The sequence below is a fragment of the Micromesistius poutassou genome (assembly GCF_964030765.1).
Source record: "Micromesistius poutassou genome assembly, chromosome: 2".
NCBI classification, from domain to species: domain Eukaryota; kingdom Metazoa; phylum Chordata; class Actinopteri; order Gadiformes; family Gadidae; genus Micromesistius; species Micromesistius poutassou.
The window spans coordinates 22,385,319-22,409,047 of NC_140272.1; the positions used below are offsets into that span (position 1 = coordinate 22,385,319).

A 23,729-nucleotide genomic window follows, 5' to 3' on the forward strand; every position below is an offset into this window, starting at 1 on the left:
GGCAATCCTGATTGACGTGCACAGGACCCGCCCTCCGAGGCGCGCCGCCCAATAGCGCTCCAGAGCAGGGTCGAGCCTTCAGCGCCAGCCATTTACTTCCACTCCGCTGACCCTGTACACACTGGATGTCATGTGACGCCGACTATAGTACAACTCCACCGCCCCGACTGTAGTCAGTAGGACGGCTGCTGCACGAGCTGCACACTCAAGGGCGAACCGCGCCTGTTCTGTACCTCAGCGGCCCGGACGCGGGGGAATACCCGGTTAACGGGGCGTTGCATTGCGGATTACCTTCTTCTTGGAAGTTGTGAAAGGTGAGATTTTTTATCTTATATTATTATCTTTCTTGTTTGACGCTGTTTTCTAGTAGCGGAATTGCTGCAAGCCGTGCGCCTCCTGCCATATGCTGCAGCAGCGCTGCAGGACGAAAACATGTTGACGTCCTGAGACGCGCGGCCGCTTGAACGCGCGCCCTCGTGGCCGTGGATCATCTTCACCCGATTCTGCAGAATCCACACATGAAATACATTGAACGTAAGGAGCTGCTGATAGAACATGTGATACACATTAATAGTAATCCGACTAAAATGGGATAGTGTTTTAACTCGTGGTGATATTTCCATGTCACTATTTGCCTCACTCTGCGGTCCATGTTATTGTCTATTACATGTGTTCAGCGTGTGCTCAGGCTGCTTTATTAGAATAAGAATAACCAGCTGCATTACAAGCAGCCGGAGCACTGTGGAAGAAGTTATAACGTGAGGCCTGCCATAGCCCATCGTATTTAGTCGGTTCAGTCGGTTTAGTAAAATAAGCAAAATAATTGTGAATCAATGCAGATAAACGTGTGCCGCTGCCTGAGCCGTGGCTGTGACTCTCTCGCTGTGGGTCTCCTCGTGCAGAACGGAAGTCCATGATGAGATGCAGTGCGTGTTAAAGTTTGGGGGTAAACAGTAGCAGGTGATGGATGCCCGTGCGTCGCCCCTGAGCAGCGTGGCCGCCCCACGCGGTGCAGCCTGCCCACAGTGTTGACAGTCTCACTCGGTCACTATCGGTTACTATCGGTCACGTTGGCCGAGGGGCCCCTGAAAGGGTCGCCGCTCCTCCAATCACTGGAACGCTCTCCGCGGGAATGGCCTGCGCGTTGTCTTTGCGAATATTTATATCACATAGCCTACATAATCTTAATACACAACAACACACACATATTTAGTATACATTACTGTTATATAACTAAATATTAGTATATATTAGTGTGTATGGCACACTCATATGGCAACAGCCATTACCCTATTCTGAAACTACCGTATTTGTGTGTTAATCCTTGTTTAGACTTGCTGGAGGCATTGGAGCAGCCTCTCCTTGGCGTTCCTTCTGTGTGGTGGCGGCGGTGGCGGCGGCGGGGGAGCAGGAGTCTTTCCACTACACCACTCAAGTGACCAAGGTTACCCTTGTTTCCTTCTTTCGTCCAGGAACTTATTTTTGGATCACTCTCTCAAACTATTGAAGAAACACGGACATCAAAAGAAGAAGAGAAGGATTATCTTTATTTCCCCCCTCAGTTGCCAGGGATGGTAGATAACTTCCCCGGAAAGGAGGAGACTTTTCTGCCTCACGGTGGCTCTCCGGCTGCCTACGGCCGGCCAGACATGGTGACTGACTCGGGCTCCTACCAGGTGATGCCCTCGCCCTTCTCCGAAGACGACCGCAGCGATTCGTCCAGTCCGCGGTCGTGCTCCAGCCCGGACTCCCAGGTGCTGAGCTCGAGCTATGGCAGCAACTCCAGCACCGAGAGCCAGGACAGCATCCTGGACTACCTGCTGTCCCAGGCCTCCCTGGGGGGCTCCGGCGGGGCCGCGCTCCCCCTGCCCATGTCGCCGCTTCTCTGGGACTCCCGCAAGGCAGTGTCCTCCAAGCGGGAGCTCCTGAAGGAGGAGAGTTTGGACTTCCCCATTTGGTCCAGCGTGGAGATGGAGGAGCCGCTGGAGGGGTCTTTCCAGCCCACGCTGGAGGAGATCGAGGAGTTCCTGGAGGAGAACATGGAGGTGGTGAGCATGGAGAACCCGGAGGGGGGCGCTGTGGTGCTGGCGCTGGACGAGGTGCTCGGCGTCGCCGTCGGCCGGGACCTTTGCAAGAAGGCCTCCCTGTGCGGGCCCACGGTGAAGTCGGAGGTCCAGAGTTTGGACCAAACGCTTCCCGTCACCAGCCCCGCATCCCTCACCGACACCAACTCCGTCCCCAAAATGGAAACCAAAACCACGCCGGTCGCCGACCTCAAACGGGAACCGAGCGCGGGACCCGACGCGGGGCCCCAGGCCACGCCTCCCGGCGAGGCCGCGGCCGCAAAGAGCAGCGGCGGCGGCGACGGCGCGCCGGTCGTCCTCAGGATCCAGCCCCTCCGCATCAAACAGGAGCCGGGGACCGCGGCCCTGGCCCCGGCCGCCGGCCTGCTCCCTCAGCCCCCGCCGGCGTCGGACGTCGGCGTGGCTCAGCTCCTCGTCCACATCCAGGGCCAGACGTTCGCCCTGGTGCCCCAGCTCTTCCCCTCGCCCAGCCTCAGCGCCTCCTCCAAGTTTGTGCGCATCGCCCCGGTGCCCATCGCCGCCAAGCCCCTGGGCGCCGGGGAGGGGGCGGCGGCCGCAGACCTGGGGGCCGGACTCCTGCTCGGGGCGCAGAAGTTCCAGAAGAACCCCGTGGCGGACCTCATTAAAATGCACAAGTGCAACTTCCCCGGATGCACCAAGATGTACACCAAGAGCAGCCACCTCAAGGCCCACCTGAGGCGGCACACGGGGGAGAAGCCCTTCGCCTGTAACTGGTCGGGCTGTGGATGGAGGTGAGTCCCGTGATGGTGGTCGTGAACCAGCAAATGCGATGATATTGATGTCAGTCCCTACAACAGTCTCTATTAATAGCATCACGTGAGGGTGCGTACCACAGCATGTTGTGCTCCTGGCTTTTTTTTTTTTTATCTTTGTAGGTTAAACCCTTCCTCAGAGGGATATTAATAGCCGGTTACATAACGACCGTTAAAGGTTTAGTCATTAGCGAGGTTAAGCATTGCATCTGCCTCAATTGCTGCTCTATTATTGTATCGGGGGCCTGACCTCCACCTCAGTGATTACATGTGGATGAGACGCTCCACACGCGGCCCGTTGTGTCCTACAGCTCAACACATCTGAACTGACCCTCACGTTGACCCGCCTGGAGTCCTTCATTAGTGCCGGCTCTGGGGGCTGTAGAGGGTCGACCCGGAGCCCTCACACCTGAGCCCGTCAATAGGTTCTGTCAGCGGGGACACGGACAGGCGCTCTCCCTGTAAACACACCTCCAGGGGAAGGAAGCAACGCTGACGCTGATGTGTTTTTATTATGACGGAGGCCAGACAGAGTTAATCACTGAGAGAGCATGAAGCTGAAGAGGAACAACCTTTGCTCTTAAATAAAGCCAGAGCAAAGTCTCTGAGGGCCGAGGGACGACGTCCTTCTCTCTCTGTGTCCTCCCCCTGCACTGCCGTCACGCAGCCTTGTTCCCTGACTGCCAGGCTAAAAGTGTTGGGATTGTGCCTTCACACTCTGCGTCAGGAGATGCAGTGATTGGCAGAAATAGCAATAGGGTGTCACCCCCCTTCCCCCCCCCCCCTGCTAGTGTAAACTAAACCTGGCACTGGCAGTCATATGTTCACAGCACGGGACACCTTCAGTTGGGACCTGACAGCTGTGTGTGTGTGTGTGTGTGTGTGTGTGTGTGTGCGCGTGCGTGCGTGCGTGTGCGTGTGCGTGCGTGCTGCGTGCGTGTGTGTGTGTGTGTGTACACATTGCAAAATTAAAGTTTGTGATACGTACATGGAAATAAAAACACGACTGGCGTGTTGGGTGCTCGCAATTAAGGAAGGTGACTTTAAGGTTCACCTGTCTGAGCGTGTGTGTGAAGGTCTGTGTGTTGGAGCCGTGGTAGAGCTGGTTCTTTGGCTGAAACATTAGGGGAAAGACACAGGTACACAAAGTATAACGTCTGACGTCCTTCGGGCGTGTGTGTTTACGCATTAGGAAGCGCACACAGACAGACAGACAGACCGACAGACACACACACACACACACACTAACACCTCACATACGTACGACTGCAGCATCAGTGAGTAGTTATTGATTACTTTTTAATAATAGAGTTTGTCCGAATAGTATTCAACACGTGGTGCGTATGGGTTCCTCCAACCAGAAAGTACCTGCCTGCGCCAGACTGCAGTTGTCAAAACACGTCCTCATGTCTGTTATGTAACGCTGATGTTCGGAGCTTTCCCTCAACTTCCTACATGCCCCGTCTTGCAGAAAACACAATGCTACAAAGAACACATCCAATCATTTATATTGTACAGGTGCACTTTCATAGTCCAAGCTCAGTGTTGGTTTGCTTGCGATGACTTGAGCTCAGCCCCGGCAGCCCCTCTGCTCCTCTCTGTTTCTAACGTCCCACCATGCACCAAGGGCGCAGTTATTTGTGTTTGATATTCATCCAAGCTACGCATCTCCAACCAACATGGGGCTTTTGTCTTGATACAAAAGGCAGGTGTGTGTGTGTGTGTGTGTGTGTGTGCGTGCGTGTGTGCGTGTGTGTTGGTAGTTTTGGAAGACAAGGCGGGGGGTTTAACTGATAGAACTTGCGTAGGATGTTGTGAGAGGAAAGAAGGATGTGTGCGAGTGAGTTTCCCCGTTCTTCCTGGAGTGCAGAAGCAGTGGTCTGTAGAGTGTGCAGCTCCCAGCCTCTGGTAAGGCAAGGCGCTGCAACAAAGAAGAAACGGCTTGAATAGTAACCATGACTGTGGGCAAGAACGTCAGAGAGAGAGAGAGAGAGAGAGGAGGGAGAGAGAGAGAGAGAGGAGAGAGAGAGAGAGACATTTTTTACAACAATAAAGAAGAGTTGGAATGGAAAAACCTTTCTAGATGGACCAGACCTAATAAAGAGCGAGGCCATCATCTGAGGCATATCAAGCACCCCCCCCCCCCCCACCAAGTGTCACCACCACCACCTCCACCCTGATTATCATCCATGTGAGCCCACACATTCCACCCCGTCGCCCCATAATCTCTTCCCTGTGTCTAAAGCCCCTTTCACACGTAGTTTCTGGTAAATTACTGGGATAACATCGCGGCGCCGTAAGTGATTCACACTATTCACGCATGCAGCTACGTTCAGGAACATGTATGTCTTGTGCCCGTTCACACGCGGCACAGCGATGCTGGACTACGGGGCCGAGAGACCGTCCAGCAGATGGCGCTGATGCACACTGAGAGGAGATAACGTATTTCGTAACCTGACCCGTTTTTCCAAATATTGCGAAAAGGAACTTGTTCGCAAACAAATGACGCTGTATGGATACTACAATTGGATCAGCCTAAAAGTATTGGTGCGTTAAGATAAACGCCGATTCAATATACGTCGCCGATTTTAATATGCGTCCTTAGTGGAGTCTTGTGATTGGTTCGCTCACTCTACGTGAAAGCGCTAACGTGCCTCTACTGGATATGTGACGGCTTTCATTCACAACACGCCGTACCGGCATTGATCCGTAAACGTTACTGCATCTTGAGCGGGCAAATTGCCGGAGTAGATTTTCCCTGTACAGGAAATCTTCTGGAACATTGCAGGCTGAAGGCCGAGATCAGTTTGGCTTCCTTTACAATGCGAGGCGCGCCACGCTGCCTGTCTTTGTTGGGGCCTACGGTTTAAAAAGAGGCCGTTTGCTGTGTCTTATGTTTATTGTTGCTAGCCAACCTCCAAATCACAGTTCTTGTCCTAACTGCTATTTAAACATATATTACATTTCAACATTTCTAATTAATGTAAACATATATATATATATATATATATTTATATAATCATATCGCTCCGGGTACACAGCCACAGCCAGCGCTAGTTTCAACTCCATGTTGTTTACTTGTTGTCGTGACCACCACAGATGGCCTGCCTCGCAATTCGTCTGATTGGACAATGGAAAAAAAAAACAGAAATGACGTTGGGCTCTTTTCTGCTCAGAGTTCAATTCAGCTCACTGCGTTCAGAGCGACAGAACGTGAGGCCCCGCAACGCAAGAGGCACGAGGAGAACACTCTCATTTGTTTATTATGGTTCTGCTGACAAAAAGTGATTAATCGATTGAAATTAGTTATTGATTATTAATTGTTTATCAAGAATTAACACCAGAGGTTTGCTACCTATAACTTCAGAATGCTTTGTTTTTTACTGCTTCTTATTGGAGAGCTCTATTTACTCTGGTGACCCCTGAAGGGCATTGCCATTATCCATTCATTTTCATAGACTGAATGAATTACGTCAATTTAATAATAGACATTTAGTTGTGGCCCAACTTTATTCATTAACCGAATGAATACAAAGTAGATGTAGATCAGTAAATCTGTACTCCATATTGAAAATATCTTTGAGGTTCTGCTCTGTTTCCATTGGCTATTGCGGTTGGAGCATGCTTTAAATTCATTATTTACAAGATATCAGTATTTGGCAAGTCATCCTTATTTGAAAGGTTTAACATCCATCTTCCTCGGCAGCAGTTTCAGGGCTGCTCTCGGTTTGTATCCCCTGTAACAGATAGCTGCGTGCCCTTGAAAAGTGATGGGTTAATAACCTCTTTGAGGATTCATGCGTCATGCTGCAGTCAGCCCAGACACATCTGGGCTGCAGAGCTGGCTCAGAACCGGCCCTTCACAGAACCGACTTACCGGGAAGCAGCCCCGGAGTTTCAACTCTCGGAGGGCCGTTCTCGCTTCCATGTTATCCTCATCAGCTGGAGGTAATCATGTTTTTGCATCAAGATATCTATACATCCTGAGAGGACCAGACCTTATAACGTCTGACACACTCTCTTGACCTCGGTGGGAAAAAAAACATTTGAAATGGTTTGTGTTGTGAGGTAGAATGGAAATCCAGAGCCACATCTAGAAAGCTGTAGGGTCTGGCAACGAGTGATGAAAATGGCCCGACTCGAGGGGCGGAACCAAGCATGCATTTGAAAATATCAATGCATGCAATTGGATATCACTACGACCAATCAGAAGAATACAAGGGGTGACGTATCCAGACCAGCGGAGCTAACCAATAGATAAGACTTGCCGTATACGATCGATAAAACTAGCAACGCTTTTGGCCCGCCTATATCAGATACACCGATGTGATTGGTTAATGCTCTGGGTTTGGGCAATCTGGGAGTGAGTATATTGATCATTCCCAGAGTGACTCGCTGAGCAAATTCAAATTGTGCTCTCGCGAGAACTCTGGATTTCCAGGGTAGTTGTGAGGGGGAGCCAGCGGTAATCTATGCCAAATATCAGAAGGATCTGTGGAAAAGAAGGAGCTCTGTGTCTCTTGCTGGTGTAAAAACCTCCTTGACACAAATGTTGCCTTGATTCATAAAGAAATAGACCACAACTCATATGGTTTCATCATGAGCAGGAAACCATTGCCTCATGAATGCCTCGAGTGATGAAATATCCATTGTGCAACTAGCTCTTAAAGGAACAATAGAGGCCGAAACACCTTTTGTAGCATGCTCAAACAGTTAACACAGACGTGCACATCAGTCCAGGGAGTACTCTTCACGGTTCAGTGTTTCAGTACTTCTGTCTCTTGCTGTCCAGTCAGGCTTTTCCCCAATTCGTACGTGACCTATAAGTGACTTTGCTACCCCCTTTCTCTTTTCAGCTGCTAGGCCAAAGCGCTGTCAGCTTCTAAAGCATTCTGGATGTTTGAAGCCTACAGCATGTCTGGACTTGGCTGTGTCTTTCTAAATGTTAAAACATATTCACTTTCTGACATCACATTGTCTACACAAATCTTGCAGCAGTGGAAAATGCTACACACCAATACATAGGATGACGTCACCCAATAGGCCACTTGTGTTTTACAATGTGTTCTGAGTATTATTCCTCTAAAGGGGGTCTGCAACACTCAGCTAGTTATATAAGGAAAGTACTGCTTCAGACCTGTCTTTGAAAAATAAGTATTCTGCAACTATCAACTCGACCGAGAAAATGCGTCACCATTGGCGTAATTCTTCAGAATCGGACCAATGGAGAATGCAAATCCCGAACCCATGTCAATGGTCCACAATGTTCACAATCACACCTGGTATGAGGCAGTGTTCGCCTACGATAGCGTGACTCTTCCTGTCAACAGGAAGCCTCCACTCAGACTGACCTCTGCTCCCTTCTTTCCTCGTCGCAGGTTCTCCCGGTCGGACGAGCTGTCTCGCCACCGCCGCTCGCACTCGGGGGTCAAGCCCTACCAGTGCCCCGTGTGCGAGAAGAAGTTTGCCCGCAGCGACCACCTGTCCAAACACATCAAAGTGCACAGCTTTCCGCGGCGCAGCAGGACTCAGCGCGCGGCTAACTGAGCGTTTTGTTTGGCTCGTTTTATCTCGTTGATTTCTGAGGAAAGGCGAATGCTTGCGACATTCTAATTTAATGTACAAAGACAAAGCAACAAAGAGGTCCTTCTCTGCCCCTCGGCAGAGCTCCCCACGGGGCGGTTGTCACCCCTAGTGCTTTAAAATGTTGTGCTCTTTGTTTGTTGGCCAAGTCTCCCCTTATCGACACAAGCTGATAAGATAAGCTCAATTTCACGTCGTTTGAAGTATGTTGTGCTTTGCTAATATACCTAGTGTTTCAGTGTTTCCTTGTTTTTTAGCTGGACGGAAAAAGAAAACAAAATAAATAAAAAAAACGAAAATGCCTTTTCTACCATTCGAGAAGCTGCCGATGTCTCTCCGACATTCCTCCATTTTATGCAACGTCCCAGGCTGGGTGCGTGATGCCCTCTGACGGTGGCTCTCTGGTGGCTCTCTGGTGGATCGATGATGGATCTCTGATTCGGTCCCATCGATGTCCGCATCAGGTTACCCATGTACACTACTGAACGCATAGCAAGGAAGGGTCGCTATAAGCTACTGGGGGTCCCCAAGTCAAAGTCACCACGTGTTAAAGGTCCATTTCAACGCTCGATATGTGACTGAACTAGGGGAAATACGGAGCAACGTGAGCAAATGCAAAACGATGTAAACCTACAGTTAGATAAGCACACGTCAATGACGGTCGAGCAGATCTGGTGATCAGTGCTAACTTTAAAATGTTTTTATATTCTAGTGTTTATCGAGATATGAGCTATGTACTTGTTAATCTTTCTTCTTATTGCATTTCTGGCCTTACTGTACCACAAAGCCCTTAGTGAAGAGCTCAACGGTTGAAAAAATCTGTTTCTTCAGTTCTAGTTCTCTATTTTTGATCAGGTTGACTGAAATATCGATTGTCAATAATCAAGGTTTTATAATACAGTCCATGTCAAACAAACAATACATATCAAGGAAATTGAGTGTGTGTTTGTAATTAATTATGCATTTAATCATTGCCTTTGTGAATTGATACAGATTCTGCCTCAACTATGCTAATTTGTTACGACAATAGTCAGACCCACCTTTGCCGTCCCCTCTCAGGGTTAAGGTGCTCAGATATGACATGCCATGGTGCTTAACAACACGAAGAATGGCCTGCTGGGAAATGGAGTTAAATACAAAACTTGGTCATGACAGAATTGTTTTTGATCCTTTGCTCTTGAAATGTGTGCTTATGTAACCATGGCCTGTAGTGAACTGTACCTGTGTGAAAATGCCGTCCATGCATTATTCATGAATGAACCAGATGATATTGTACGTCATTCCTTCTCATTCAATTTTTGAATTTTCAATGCTTGTTTGAACACAGGTGTTTTATCGCATCCTATGAATGTACAGTATATATATGTGCTCTTGTGTAGCCACATTCATGGCAAACACAGGAGACTGTTCTGATATTCATCAGTGTTGTGAACATTGCTTGTGTAAAACCCTAAATGTGTACATATTTCACTGCATATGAAAATATTATATATTTTTTTCTTTGTTCTACTCAAGCTATATTTACAAATAAAAGTTTAAAATAAACTGAATATGTAGATGTTTTGATTGAAAATGTATATTAAAAAAAACACGTATATTAACAGTGTAATATTTCCGAATGTAGTTGTATAATGTAACATCATGGCCGTCAGGTGAATCCCATTGCACTTGTTAAGTGGTGTGTGGAGTCAGACCCGTCTCCATGTCAAAGGGACCCTCTTTAACCAGCAGGTGTGAGTGTGATGAGCCGTTACAAGCCATCTCAAGTTCTGCCCCCGCCCCAAGACATAGTGACATCACACATGGGAGGGTCCATAGAGGATGGATGGGTGATCCGACCAGTTGGTACAGTCCACTTGGGTAGAGCGGTAGGCTGTCCATCTGTCCGTCATACGTCAGGGCGGACCCTCCCGCTTGGTGGCGGTTCCATTTGAACGGGGCAGTCAGGTCGAGTTCCCAGACAGACATTTAAACTGGAGCAGCCCCTGAGGTCGGCTGAGTCTGAAGAATCTCACATGCCCCAGCCGTTGATCCAAGATGGGTGAAGATCCAAGATAGCTGTGTCCCGCGCGTCAACATTAGTCAAGGTTGTGGTAATAAACAGTTTATTAGCACTTCTGTCTTATTTGAGTCTCAGTAAATCAGTCCCACGCAGCAATGTCCCATTTCTACCTGTGAAATTGGACCGTCTAGGGTGTTTGTCTGGATAAAATACAGTATAAAGCATTGCTTTAAATTGGTGTTGCTAACGAGGCCTTACCTGGCTAGAGCTGGTGCTGCTAACGGGATCTTGGTGCTCACACCCGTACCGGACGCTCATCTCGGTGTGACGTCGTTCACAGCTCTGACTCACCAGGTAACACAGCAATAATCCTACCCTCAAACCCACACTTGCATGATTGGCTGACACGGAAGGAGCCATCTGATTGGCTACAAGTAAATCCCTGTTGAAAATAATGAATGAATGAGAGGGGGCTCAACAAACCTCTTCACAAACAAAAGTCTATTTGTTGATATCTTCAATGAGTACATATGTGTGTGAATGCATCAGAACAAAGCATTTTTTGGCCTTATTTTATATGTATATAGTAACGAATAATTTATAAATAAATCCCCAAATAGAATTGTGAATCCTTGTGTTTGCGTTCATTGTTACATATGTTATATTATATATTATATATATATATTTACATATGTTACAGCCCTGGTGGCTCCTCTCTTGTGCTGAACTTTCTCTCCAGGCGTTGTCCGGCTCCTCACAGCACTTTAACGCTGATTCCAGAGGGCTGCTTATCCACCACGGCCCTCCTCCTCCCCAGCTGAGCTAACTGGGACCAGAGCTCCCAGCCAGAGATCCCAGAAAGAGGCCACACATTCCAGCACTCAGGACGTCCGTGGGTAAACACATGGAGGCTATTTCACGTTGATAGTCTTTGGACCGGTGGTGCAAAGTCTGTTCTTTACTTTTCATTTGCATCTCACCTTCTGCAGGACTCTTCAGCCAGGCACCATGCAGCACCGCTGGTGGGTGATGGGCTGAAGGCTTAAGTCCGGAGCTGGTCTTCTAATAATAATGCTAATAATAATATTAGATCCGTTTTTTATAGCGCTTTTCTAAACACTCAAAGACGCTTTACAAAAAAAGGGATACATACAGACAGTACAGACACTCAAACAAAAGGAAAATAAACAACACCACAACAATAGACGACACATTCAGAGAGAGAGAGAGAGGGTGGAAGATGGCGGAGGATGATTTGTCAGATGTTGTAGGTGGTCCTGAAGAGATGGGTTTTAAGTTGACTTTTGAATGAAAGGAGCGTATCGGAGTTTGGGATGGCCAGAGGGAGGGACTTCTGGACTGGGCTGCAGCACCATGATGTGCCCCGGTATGTAGAGTAGGTCTTTGTGTGTGCCTATATGTGTGGACCCTGGGAGGTAATGCTTATGCAAGTAGCGGTAACGGCTAACTCCTACAATATGATGTGTGGTAGCGTTTACCTCAACATTCCCATATGGGTCTAAGCGTTTCCCCAAAGCTCCTCATTTGATCACAAAACCGCAAGAGGCGATTGGCAACTCATCCAGACATGCGTTCCAGCTGTAACTGCGTTTACTGCTGTAGTTGTGTACTATAGTAGCTATTGTACAACTGTACTGCATATTTTATGCTGCAAGCTTCACAAAGGGGAGAGAAATACGGTTGAAATCCGATAAAAACAATACACTCATTTTGTGTATTGTTGGTCAGTGTGTGTTATCAAATATAAGTTTGTTCAAACCACATGCGATAAACGTGGATATAATCAGCTTGTCATGTGTTGCCTGCCTGTTGCTGTTGTGAATTTATAGATCTACGAGGAAATTACTTGTTACAGTTGCTCAGCTCAAGCCAGAAATAATAGAATAAACATAACAAGCAACATAACCACAAAATGCAGCACAAATAGAAATGGTTAAACTATATAAAACAACAAATAACAATGTATAGGGACCGCAGGAAGGCATAAAGAATGTGCATATGACCAAAAAATGAAGTGTAGTGTATTTGGATGAATTGTAAATGAGGTGTTCTGTCAGGCGTTCTGTCTTTCCACAGAGCCCTGCATGTGGCTGGTCAGCCCTTTTGAAGCAGAAGAAACCAACATATAGTGGGTCCCATTCTGTAACACCATGTGTGCATGTCTCATCTGTTTCTGGAAGCTCTAGGGCTGGTTTGGTGGCTGGTTTAGTGAATCCCAGGTAAGTCTGAATTCAGGACAGTTACTCACTGTGGGGAGCTTTGTGTGTGTGTGTGTGTGTGTGTGTGTGTGTGTGTGTGTGTTTGTGATTGAAACACGTGTGAAGGGAGATGAACTGTTTGTACGGTATGAAACAAAAGTACAAAACAAAACAAAGAATGTATTGTACTGAGGCTGCCAGGCAAATGTTTTGGGTTTTCTCAAACCCTTGTTTTTGCTTTGTTCGGCGCTGGCTGCTGACAGAGACGTCCAGACCTCCTGCCTCTGGCAGTGGGCAGTGGGACGTGGACCTCCTGGTGTCTGATGGTGAGTTCCAGATGCCTCGGACACCGGCGTTCCGAGTTGCACTTGTGACGTCATTTCCTGTCTCGTAGCACTTATAGCGTTCCCGTTCGTCTTTGTGATCGTGTCGTGTCATTGGCTAGTCGTTGTTATTGTTAGCGACATTAGCCTCTTTAGCAAACCAGCTCGAAAACAAACAACACAACTTTACATTGTGTCGCACGCACAGCAAGACCGAGCAATGCAAACATTGGTGAACGGAATAAAGTAGCAATGTAATCAAGTGTGTAAGAGCATTTAAAATCGACATAAAAATGACCAACGTGGTACAAATACAAAGAAATGAAATCTCTTCACGGGCGCAGCCATTTTTTGTTGAGAGCGTCGTCACCGAGCTCTGTCTACTCTCAGAATTCCGAGGGGGGCGCGACCAAAAGAAGCCTCTGAGAAACGCAGCAAGAAAGCTGGGAAAATTTCCCCACTTGCAACTCAGAAGGCTGGTGTCCGGCGCGTCTGGAACGCACCACGAGTTCTGGTTCTGGAGGAAGGCCTCCCTGAGGACCAGGGCTTCCTGGCGCTCAGGTGTCTGGAAAACGGGATATGTTTTCATGTAAAAGATACTAAATATTTGCTATATTTCTGAACAGAGAGGAAAACATCGACCGTCTCCAAACATACTCCGAGGAGATCTCCTCACTACAGCGATATGAAGCAGCGTGTTTGGTTGTAGTAACGGAGCGTGAGTCGGTCGGTCTGTGTCAACTGCTGTCTTCAAGTATCCAAAGCTCTAGTTTGTAAAGACGGCAAAAGATTATAAAAAAAAACAAATCCCCGTCATCCCCACTTCTATCTCTTCTTCTCAGTGTTCACCAGATACCTCTTCCCCTCACCAGAGCAACCAGTTAAAACACTACGAACATACCCAGCATTCAGGGCTCCTCTGTTGGCTCTCTGATGCAGTTCTCCCTCCTGAATAGTCCTCTGTTGTTACCTGACATCAGATCTCCAGCCCCTCTAAATTGTCTGTGGAATATTAAAACAGTCAAAGTGCAGGATGTATTCACTTCCATTTTGCGTCTGCATTATTTCTACGTCAGGTCCCCACACACACACACACACACACACTCATCACTGCGTCCTTTATGCAATGCCAAGGGCCCCAAACACATCTGTACACCATTAAACATTGGAGCGTGTGTGTGTGTGTGTGTGAGTGTGTGTGTGTGTGTGTGTGCTTGTGTTTGTGTAAAAGTGTGTGTAAAGAATGAAGACTTGGAAGGAGGAATGGCCGACTGGGAATGGCCGACACTGAATGATGAAGCCGAGCCTGGCTGCTTGTAAACATCATTAAACCATCTCATTGGCTTATTATTATTGCAACTCAAGCACAGCTCTTTGTATTAAACATACAGCGTAGGTCTATAAGAGGGGTGGAGAGTGGAGAGACAAACGCTGAGGTGTCCCCTGGCCTCTACGCTGGTGAGCAGGGTGAGATCCTCTGGATCTCTAGAGCCTCTATCACCTCTATACCTCTACCTCTGAGTCCTAACACGTCACCTATATCTTATCATGTCACATATCTCTTAGCGTATGAAGTCAGCCTTATCTTATGAAGTCATCTATGTCTTATCAAGTCTGCTATATTATAACGTATCAGGTCAGCTATATCTTATCTACTCTGCTGTACTATACTGTATCAAGTCACCTATATCTTATGAAGTCTGCTGTATCTTAGCGTATCAAGTCAGCTATATCTTAGCGTATCAAGTCACCTCTATCTTATCTAGTCTGCTGTACTATACTGTATCAAGTCACCTCTATCTTATCTAGTCAGCTGTATCTTAGCGTATCAAGTCACCTATATCTTGACTAGTCTGCTGTACTATACTCTATCAAGTCACCTATATCTGGTTGTCCACAACGTGACAACCAGAAGACAGCAGCTTCAGAGACACAGGAAGTGGATGGTTCCATAACGGGACTCCCTCGCTGCAGTCAGAAAGCCGTGAAGTCCGTTGTCTGTCAGGACGTCTCTCAAGGAAGAGTGTGTCTGTATGTGTGTATGTCTGTTTACAATATTTTAAAGGGGTATAGATGTTTACACAAAGAAACGTTGAATTTGTGTGTGTGTGTGTGTGTGTGCGTGCATGTGTGTGTGTGCGTGCATGTGTGTGTGTGTGTGTAACAGACTACATTTAACAGGGAAATGTTCAAACATGACATGTGTTTCTGCTTTGCTCTTAAATGACCCCCTTCCTTTGACCCCACAGAGTTGTGTGTGTCTTTAGGTTTGTGCTTTAAGGAAGTTTTCCCCAAAGTTTTCCCGAAATTGTCCGTCAAATGTTTTGGATTGCAATGCATTCTTAAATGTATCTTCTTTATTTTCTACTAACCAGACCTACTAACCAAACACTTTTCCCAAAAGGATTTCCCACAGACCGTCTCAAGATCTCATTCTCAATCTCAAATGAATAATACTATAATAAAACAAAACAGTCAATGAATAACGCTAACAGCTAGCCTACAGCTAGGCTAATACAGGCTAGGCACCGATAGCACGACTCAACAACCACATGTCACCATGGGTCATGGGACCAGATTCGAGGTGACATTGGTGAATGAGTGGATGAATAATACAGCACACACACACACACACACACACCCCCCTCACTGCTGACGTACAGTGAGGGGTGCAGTGGTCCCTGAGTAATGAAGTGCGTGGAGCAGGCCTCAGGGCTGTGATCTTCCAGGCCCCTGGCTGAACACTGTGATCCCTCCGGGCCCCCGATGTACGCTGTGTCGCTGACCTCCTAATAGTACGGAGCTCTGGTCAATAGCCGCGCTTTCTTTTCGCTCTTTCTTTGAATTTGCTCAGCTAGTCACTCTGGGAACGAGCAATATACTCACTCCCCAATGCCCCTCTCCCAGCACATTAACCAATCACATCGGTGTAGCTGATCCAAAAGCGTTGCTGTTTTACCGATCGTATACGGCAAGTCTTATCTATTGGTTAGCTCCGCTGGTCTGGATACGTCACCCCTTGTATTCTTCTATTAGTCGTAGTGTTATCCATTTGCATGCAGTGATATTTTCAAATGCATGCTTGGTGCCGCCCCTGGAGTTGGGCCGTTTTCATCACTCGTTGCCAGACCCTACAGCTTTCTAGATGTGGCTCTGGATTTCCAGGCTACTATTATATTGCATTCTTCCAAGCATTTGAAATTCAAAACCATTCACATGTACTCCGTGGATGTCCTCCAAAGAAAGCAGTATTGTGCGGCTGAGTCTTGATTAATGGAGCTGTTGTGAGACAGCCTTCTCTGCTACGGCAGACACTTCATCTTCTCCTCCCGCTCCCGTCCGCAGCGGTCCTGGCCCGCGGCCAATCCGATTCCGGCTCCGGCGGGACGCGCTGGGGAAGGGGTTCAAACACGTGTGTGGTTACAGTACCAAACTGTCCACAGGTGGTTTTGCAGACACTCGCAAATAACCTGAAGGGGTGCGGACGAGGTGCTGGCGTTACGATGTCAGACGTCAAGCACAGCTACTATTACCTTCAGGGAGAACAGTAGAACGTTGCTGTGATTCCATTTTTATTTCAATGTATGGCCCAATAATGTAATGACGTGTGACTCTTTAATTTATTTTACTTGTATTATGCTGCTGTTTTCCATCGATGGAAACGTCATCTTAATTATTCATCTATAAAAAGACAAAACCCAGGTTGGCAATTATCGGCCTGTGTCAATCTTAAACATACTATCTAAAGTCTTTGAGAGATTGGTATATAATCAACTAGAAGAATATCTAGCTCACTCTACAAACACGTGTTTGATCAATCTTTTGGATTATATAAAAATGGAGAGCGAGAAAGGGAATTATACGGGTATGGTCATGTTAGACTTGCAGAAGGCTTTCGATACAGTTGATCATGGTATTCTTATAATGAAATTGAAATGTGTGGGCCTTAAAGACATAGCTGTGAATTGGTTTAAATCCTACTTGGCAAACAGGAACCAGGTGTGTAACGTTGGTGAGGCCCTGTCCACAGTTATGGAGGTCACATGTGGGGTACCGCAGGGCTCCAGCTTGGGACCATTGTTGTTTTTAATTTATGTTAATGATATGCCTGCAGCAGTGACATCTAAAATGATGCTTTATGCAGATGACTCTACCTTATTAGTATCCAGTAAAGATACCAGAGTTATACAGGAAACTCTTAGTAGAGAACTGTCTCTGGTAAGGGATTGGTTGATTGAAAACAGTCTTTACATCTGGGAAAGACAGAGTCCGTCTTATTTGGCACTAAACACAAGCTTAAGAAAATAGATTAAATTAAGGTACAGTGCAAAGGAAATATCATTGAATCCAAAACCTGTGTCAAATACCTTGGAGTCTCTCTTGACCAATCTGTCTCTGGGGAGGAAATTGCAGCTACAATCTTATCTAAAATTGCAAAAAAGCTTAAGTTTTTATATCATTACACTCATTTTTTTAATATTAAGGTTAAAAAACTTTTAGTTGCCTCATTAATCCAGTGCCACTTCGACTATGCCTGCTCCATGGTATAGTGGACTATCACAAAAGCTTAAAAACAAAATGCAGGTAGTGCAGAATAATGTCATCAGATACTTGCTCAATAGTCCTCCCAGGACACATATAGGACCCGTAGAAAGGAAGGAAGGAAGTTGGATTATTACCTGTTGAAGATAGAGGTAAACAACTGAAACATAACCTTATGTTTGATATAATTCCCAAAAGGGCCCCAGAATATATGAACTATCAAATTGATATGGTTGGAAGTCAACGTAATTGCAACACAAGAGCAAGCATTATGTCATGCAGTGTTCCTCGTATTCAAAGGAAAACAGCAAGAAGCTCATTTTTTTATACTGGGATTTCCCTATGGAGTAACCTGCCCCTGCATATTAAACAAAGCCAAACAAAGGCGATTTTTAAAACAAATGTTAAGGTGGCTTTGTGTGCGGCTTGATGGTTCACGTTGAAGGGAGGGAGTTTGAACCATGGGCGTGGGGTAGCAAGGGGGACTAGTGGCTTTATGTTGTTATGTTTTTTTTATCGATTTGTTTGTTTCCATGTATTGTTTGTTTCCATCGAGGACCACTTTGGAAATAAGTGTTTTAAATAATGTTTTTTAAGTGCTATCTTCTGGGATGATTGTATATTTAATACTCCTTGGAGTTGTACTTTTAAATTCCTAATAAAAAATCTAATCAAAAAATCATCTAAAATGTTAAAGTGCATCCATGTTCTATTATTGTAATTTGCAGCCAATAAAGCAGATGAAAGAATAATCACAAAGGATTTTAAACAAAGTAGGCCATTCTATCATCAACTAATATGCCAGAAATTACAGAAGTTTCCAGTCTAGTCTAAATAGTGTCACTGTAAACGGTAAACCTTAAAGCACTAGACTAGGGGTAGGAGTGTACGGCGATGCCAACAAAGCAGATCTGTTTTCCTCTGTTATTGGAGAGATGTAACATTAAGCTCCATCTGTTTTCAAATGTGTGCTTCTGACCACCAGACTGCGTGGCTCGCGTTCATCCGTCATCCGTCAGCACAACCCGAAACAGAGCAGCTCAGTGTGTACACCCAGTTATCTCCAACAAACATCTAGGAGAAATAGTTCACTTCAGTCAACATGTTTATATCTGGCCAGCGACAAAACTGGCATTTTCCATCATGCTTTAAATCTTGAAATAAGAAAACTGAAAATAATAACCACAAGACGGAGTCCAGGTCCACTCGAGGAGGTTTTCAATTAAAAGGCTTTAATGAGCGAGTTGCTACATTCAATAATATTTCACATAGAACATGTACAGCAGCATGCAGAGTGGCTCTAGAGCAGCAGCGCTTGGGGAGCACTTGAAGTTCTCTCTCTCTCTCTCTCTGTCTGTCTGTGCTCTAGCTGTGCTCTCTCTCTCTCTCTCTCTCTCTCCTGTGAATCTAGCTGTGCTCTAGAAGTTCTCTCTCTCTCTCTCTCTCTCTCTCTCGCTCTCTCTCTCTCTCTCTCTGAATCTAGCTGTGCTGGTGGTGGGTTCTGCCGGGGGGCTTAGCACCAGCCCCTCTGCAGGAGAACGTGCTGCACAAGAATGTCTGGAGAGCAGAGTTTCCTGGAAGTGGCGCTTGTTTGGAAACCTAAGCTTTGAGCCGTTGGCTTCCAATGATGCTTCATTTGAGCCCAGAGAATCATCATCATGCTTCACTCACTCTCCCCCTCCACGAGCTCTTAGAACTGTCACTGCCTCCAGCCTTCCTAACACTGTGCTGCTGAACAGCCGGCAGTGAGGGTGTCTGGTGCTGAGGACTTATTAACGTGGTGTTGCTGTGAAAGGAGGAGGACTGTAATTGATGGACGCTCTAGTTATTAATTATTCTAGTTTGGAACATGACCATTACTGGTCCTCACTGGTCCGCATACTGGACCTCTCTCCAGTCTTCTTGGGCCTCATTCAGAAGTGACGCTCTCGCTCTGTTTGAAAGAGCCACTGTGTTGCCATGTTGTAAACCTTTTTTAGTAGGGTTTCAATGTGTGTAGTTCACCAGCAACACCACCCCCCCTCTGCTGCCTCCACTCTCCATGTCCCTCAGGCCTATTCCTGGAACACAGCTTGTTTTAAGCACACACGTTTCAGAGCCAAGCTGCAATGTATAGCACTCTCTCTCTCTCTCTGTCTGTCTCTCCCTCTCTCTCTCTCTATATCTGTGTTTCTCTCTTACTCTCTCTCTCTCTTACTCTCCCTCTCTCTCTTATTCTCTCTCTCGCTCTCTCTTACTTTCTCTCTTGCCTAAGCTAACACACGCACACAGCCATACAAACTAACACACACACACACACACATACGCACAAACACACACGCATGCAATTATCCCCCACTTCTTACATAACTGGTGGTGTGTGTTGCAGCACAAACAACCAACAAAAATGCCAAGATCCCACAGTGCGAGGTTTGACTGCAAACAACAAACTTTACAAACAAACAAATAACTTCTATGAAAACCGAGCAAAGTTAGGAGGTGACCAAAATATGCTGAGGAGTTGATCGGAAAGAGCCGGGTGATGTCCTGGGGAAGCTGTGAGTGTTGGGATCCAGGTTCTCCTGTTGGACAGAGCAGGGTGTCACAGAGGCTCCTGCCCTTGGCTGGGCCATTATACCGTTTCACTACCATGCAAATCGACACTCTAGCCCAGTGTGTCTTTCACGTTGGCTGAGTGGAAAGGAAAGGCCAATGGAAAATTTCGATATTGGCCTGGACTTTGTACCTGGAACCTTGTGGGCAATGTGTTTTTATGTACACTAGTACTTCATCTGTTCACTCCTATACTTATACTACATAATTAGTGTGTATTCATCATTTATTGTCTATGCACAGTCAATGGAGCAGGCCCAGTTAGCATTTCACTGCTAGTTAATTCATGTATAACTCTAGCTAATACATGTATAACTCTAGTTAATACATGTATAACTCTAGTTATGACTCTAGTTAATACATGTATAACTCTAGCTAATACATGTATGACTCTAGTTAATACATGTATAACTCTAGTAAATACCTGTATGACTCTAGTTAATACATGTATAACTAGTTAATACATGTATAACTCTAGTTATGACTCTAGTTATTACATGTATAACTCTAGTTAATGCACGTATAACTCTGGTTAATACATGTATGTCTCTATGTGACAAATAAAATGTGGCCTTGCGCTGTAACCAGGGCGTCCAGGCATGATGTCAAAGCAGCGTGCACATTGATGAGCTCTCGTCACCCTCACTTGGGTTTATTTTTAACCCTGTGCAGATTCCGGGCGGTTGGACACGGGGCATTCCTCTCCTGTCCCACAACACAGTGGGGCTCCGCGGGGCTCCACGTCCTCTCTGCTCCACCACACCAGCGCCGCCACATTGTTCCCCCTCAAACCAACACACTGGCCACAGCACACTTGCCAAATTCCCAGGATCACTGGGACACTTTGCAGACTGTTTGGGCAGGGACAGTGTGTGTGTGTGTGTGTGTGTTGGGGGGGGGCTTTGTACAATGAGTCTTTATTCCTGTCCTCCTCCGTCTGTCCGTCCGTCTGTCCGTGCCGGTGGTGCAGGCAGCAGCAGTAGCCATGGTATTCTGGCATTCAGATGGAGAGTCCCATTCTCCTCTGTGGGCCGTGGGGGGCTGGAGGGTCCCTAATGAGGTCCTGGGGGGGGGGGGGCTCCAGAGAACTGCTGTGTCAGCCGGCCCCCTGCCTCCCCCAGTGTGTTCAGAGATGCTCCCACAGATCAGTTCTGGATCCATGTTGGATCTTGATGTTAATTCAACTACCGGTTTTGAGCCGTTCAGAAGGTGATGGGAGAGGATGATGACATCCTTCTGAAACGTATCATCACTGCTTTGTGCTTCTGTCTCGTGATCCATGAAAGGCAGACAGAAGCCCTGATAGCGCCTAACGCGCTACCTAAAGCCAGTGTAGGCAACTTTCAATAATCATAAAAATGAGAACGATATATGGTATCTGTGGCGTTCCTGTAATAAGCCCATCAAAGCATTTAATTTGAACTGAATTCAATTATTTGATGGCCTACATGTCTGTCTACCTTCTTAAGCAAAATACTTTTCAGTACTTTGCTTTTTTTTATAATTTTTTTGCTGTTATTATTTTTACTATTATTATTTTTAGTCCGTAATGGAGCTGGTCTCACCCTCCCTGGCAGGATGCCGCCACAACGCCACACAGACCTAAGCTCTTCTGGGAGGGCTGAGATTTCTTCAGTTTGATATTTTCAAAAACAACCTTGCCCTCCGAAATGCTTACCCCAGATTTAATGAATGTATGTTTCAGTGTCAAACCAGTTCAACCACAGAGCCAGCGTAGTTCAAACCAGTTCAACCACAGAGCCAGCGTAGTTCAAACCAGTTCAACCACAGAGCCAGCGTAGTTCAAACCAGTTCAACCACAGAGCCAGCGTAGTTCCCCAAGTGGGAGGCAGCTCTTGAGGTACAAGTAGACTTGTGTTACTGTGTAGTCAAATGTTTACAGGTGTGCACAAAATATGTAGAACGTGTCATGGTATTCAAATATACACATTGGTATATGAATTAGGAACACCTCTACGGTCAAAACCGATTCACTAGTACACCACTACAGGTTTAGGAGTCAGATCCCAGGCTTGAGTCTGATACTCAGGACCACATCACTCAGCCGTGAAAGACATCTTATGGATGGGACCATGGAATCAGCAAAATACTTACAAAATACTACATGTACTTTCCATTCCCTCCACAATCCACCGCTGCACAGATGGACCCTCTTCAGCCTGCGTATCGTGCCAAGAGAGGGGTGGAGGATGCCAAACTCTTTGTGTTAAACACCATGAGCATCTAGAGGGCCCAAACACATCCGTCCGGCCCCTGTTGGCGGACTCTTCTCATAACCTAGCAAAAAAAGTATGAACTGCTTCAACCTGGATCACCAGCTGTGGATCACAGACTTCCTCGCCCTGACAACACAGAAGGTGCTGGACAGTAATGCCCCTTTTCCACTGACAGTACCAGCTCAACTCGCCTCGACTTGGCCCGCCTTTTTTTGCGTTTCCATCACCAAAAAAAGTACCTGGTACTTGTTCTAAGCGAGCTGAGCTGGTACTTTTGTGTGACGTAAGCAGGCTTCTGCCAGCAGAGTGTAAGCGGCTGCAAGTGGGAATAATCACTCAAAGTTAAGTTGTGTGCGGCGTGGCTGGAGTCCACAGACCCGCTCCCAAGGGGGACATGGATCAACGTTTCGCGTGTGTGTCGCTCCTTTCCCGAGGCTAGAGTTAGGCTGCGCGTGGTTGTGTGTGTCTGGCGTGGTTGTGTGAATCAGGAAATAGTCTTGATCAGATTTCCTGGGAATCCCGTCTCCCGGGATTAAACCCTAATGACGACCTGCCCACGTTGAAGAGTACTTTTTTAGATGGAAAAGCGACATGCCTGGAACCAAACCGTGCCGCTTCAAGTCGTGGCGAGTTGAGCTGGTACTGTTGGTGGAAAAGCGGCATAAAAGGCTCTCCGACATCCAGCATGCATCCACCAGCTCCCCTCAGGGCAGTGTCCTCTCCCTCCTACTGTCCATCTCACCAAGACGACTGCAGGAGCTGCCGTTCAGAGTGCCACCTGGTGAAGTCTGCAGACCATACGGTGCTCCTCTCCCTGCTCTCAGGCCCCGGATCACGGCCGTCCTCGCGGTGTGACGGCTCCAGTTTGGAGCTGGAAAGGACCAAGACCAAGGAGACGTTCCTGGGTTTCACCAAGCATGCAGTGGGAAGGACTGCGACCAAAATCAATCGGCTGAACCCAAAGGCAGACATGGGAAACACACGGGTAGGTGATAAGAAGGTTCTTATTCTCCGAACTGGGGGAGAGACAGGAACCAAGAGATCCAGGCTGTACAGAGGGGTTAACGGGAGGAGGCGCTGGGAGTCGGGGTGGTAATCGACGGATCCATGTAGCAGAGGGTGCAGGGAGGCTGATCAGGGGGTTGGGTACAGGTGTGGAGGACGGTGCAGGCCAGGAGTGGGTCATGTGGGCAGAGTTGTGACACTGGGACTAATCCCCACATTGACCGGTCTGTCACCGTCCCAGGACCCGTACCCTCCCCCCGCTTTCCACACCCACGGTGCCGGCCACCATCTCTACTCTCTCTCTCTCTCTCTCTCTCTCTCTCTCTCTCTCTCTCTCTCTCTCTCTCTCTCTCTCTCGCTTAAGACTTG

General features: G+C 47.0%; 2 protein-coding genes across 3 annotated transcripts in view; one reads left to right on the top strand and one right to left on the bottom strand.

The window, feature by feature from the left end:
- LOC311338262 (uncharacterized protein) overlaps window positions 1–23,729 on the bottom strand; it is a gene marked incomplete at both ends in the record, with an annotated part of 195,904 nt that overhangs the window by 136,993 nt on the left and 35,182 nt on the right.
- klf15 (Kruppel like factor 15) lies at window positions 197–9,962 on the top strand. Of its 2 annotated transcripts, XM_084464519.1 has the most exons (4): window positions 197–314; window positions 1,333–1,444; window positions 1,563–2,836; window positions 8,236–9,962. In XM_084464519.1, the coding sequence occupies exons 3-4, from the start codon at window positions 1,572–1,574 to the stop codon at window positions 8,402–8,404; spliced, it is 1,434 nt and encodes a 477-aa protein (XP_084320645.1). In that variant the 5' UTR covers window positions 197–314; window positions 1,333–1,444; window positions 1,563–1,571; the 3' UTR covers window positions 8,405–9,962. The 2 variants fall into 2 exon arrangements, with proteins under 2 accessions (XP_084320645.1, XP_084320644.1); XM_084464518.1 differs by having other exon boundaries at window positions 206–534; window positions 1,333–2,836.

Bases quoted from the DNA above. Each gene is read 5' to 3' on its own strand.
- klf15 (XM_084464519.1), top strand. From the start codon at position 1,572: ATGGTAGATAACTTCCCCGGAAAGGAGGAGACTTTTCTGCCTCACGGT. The intron at 2,837-8,235 runs GTGAGTCCCGTG...TCCTCGTCGCAG, and splicing joins TGGTCGGGCTGTGGATGGAG to GTTCTCCCGGTCGGACGAGC.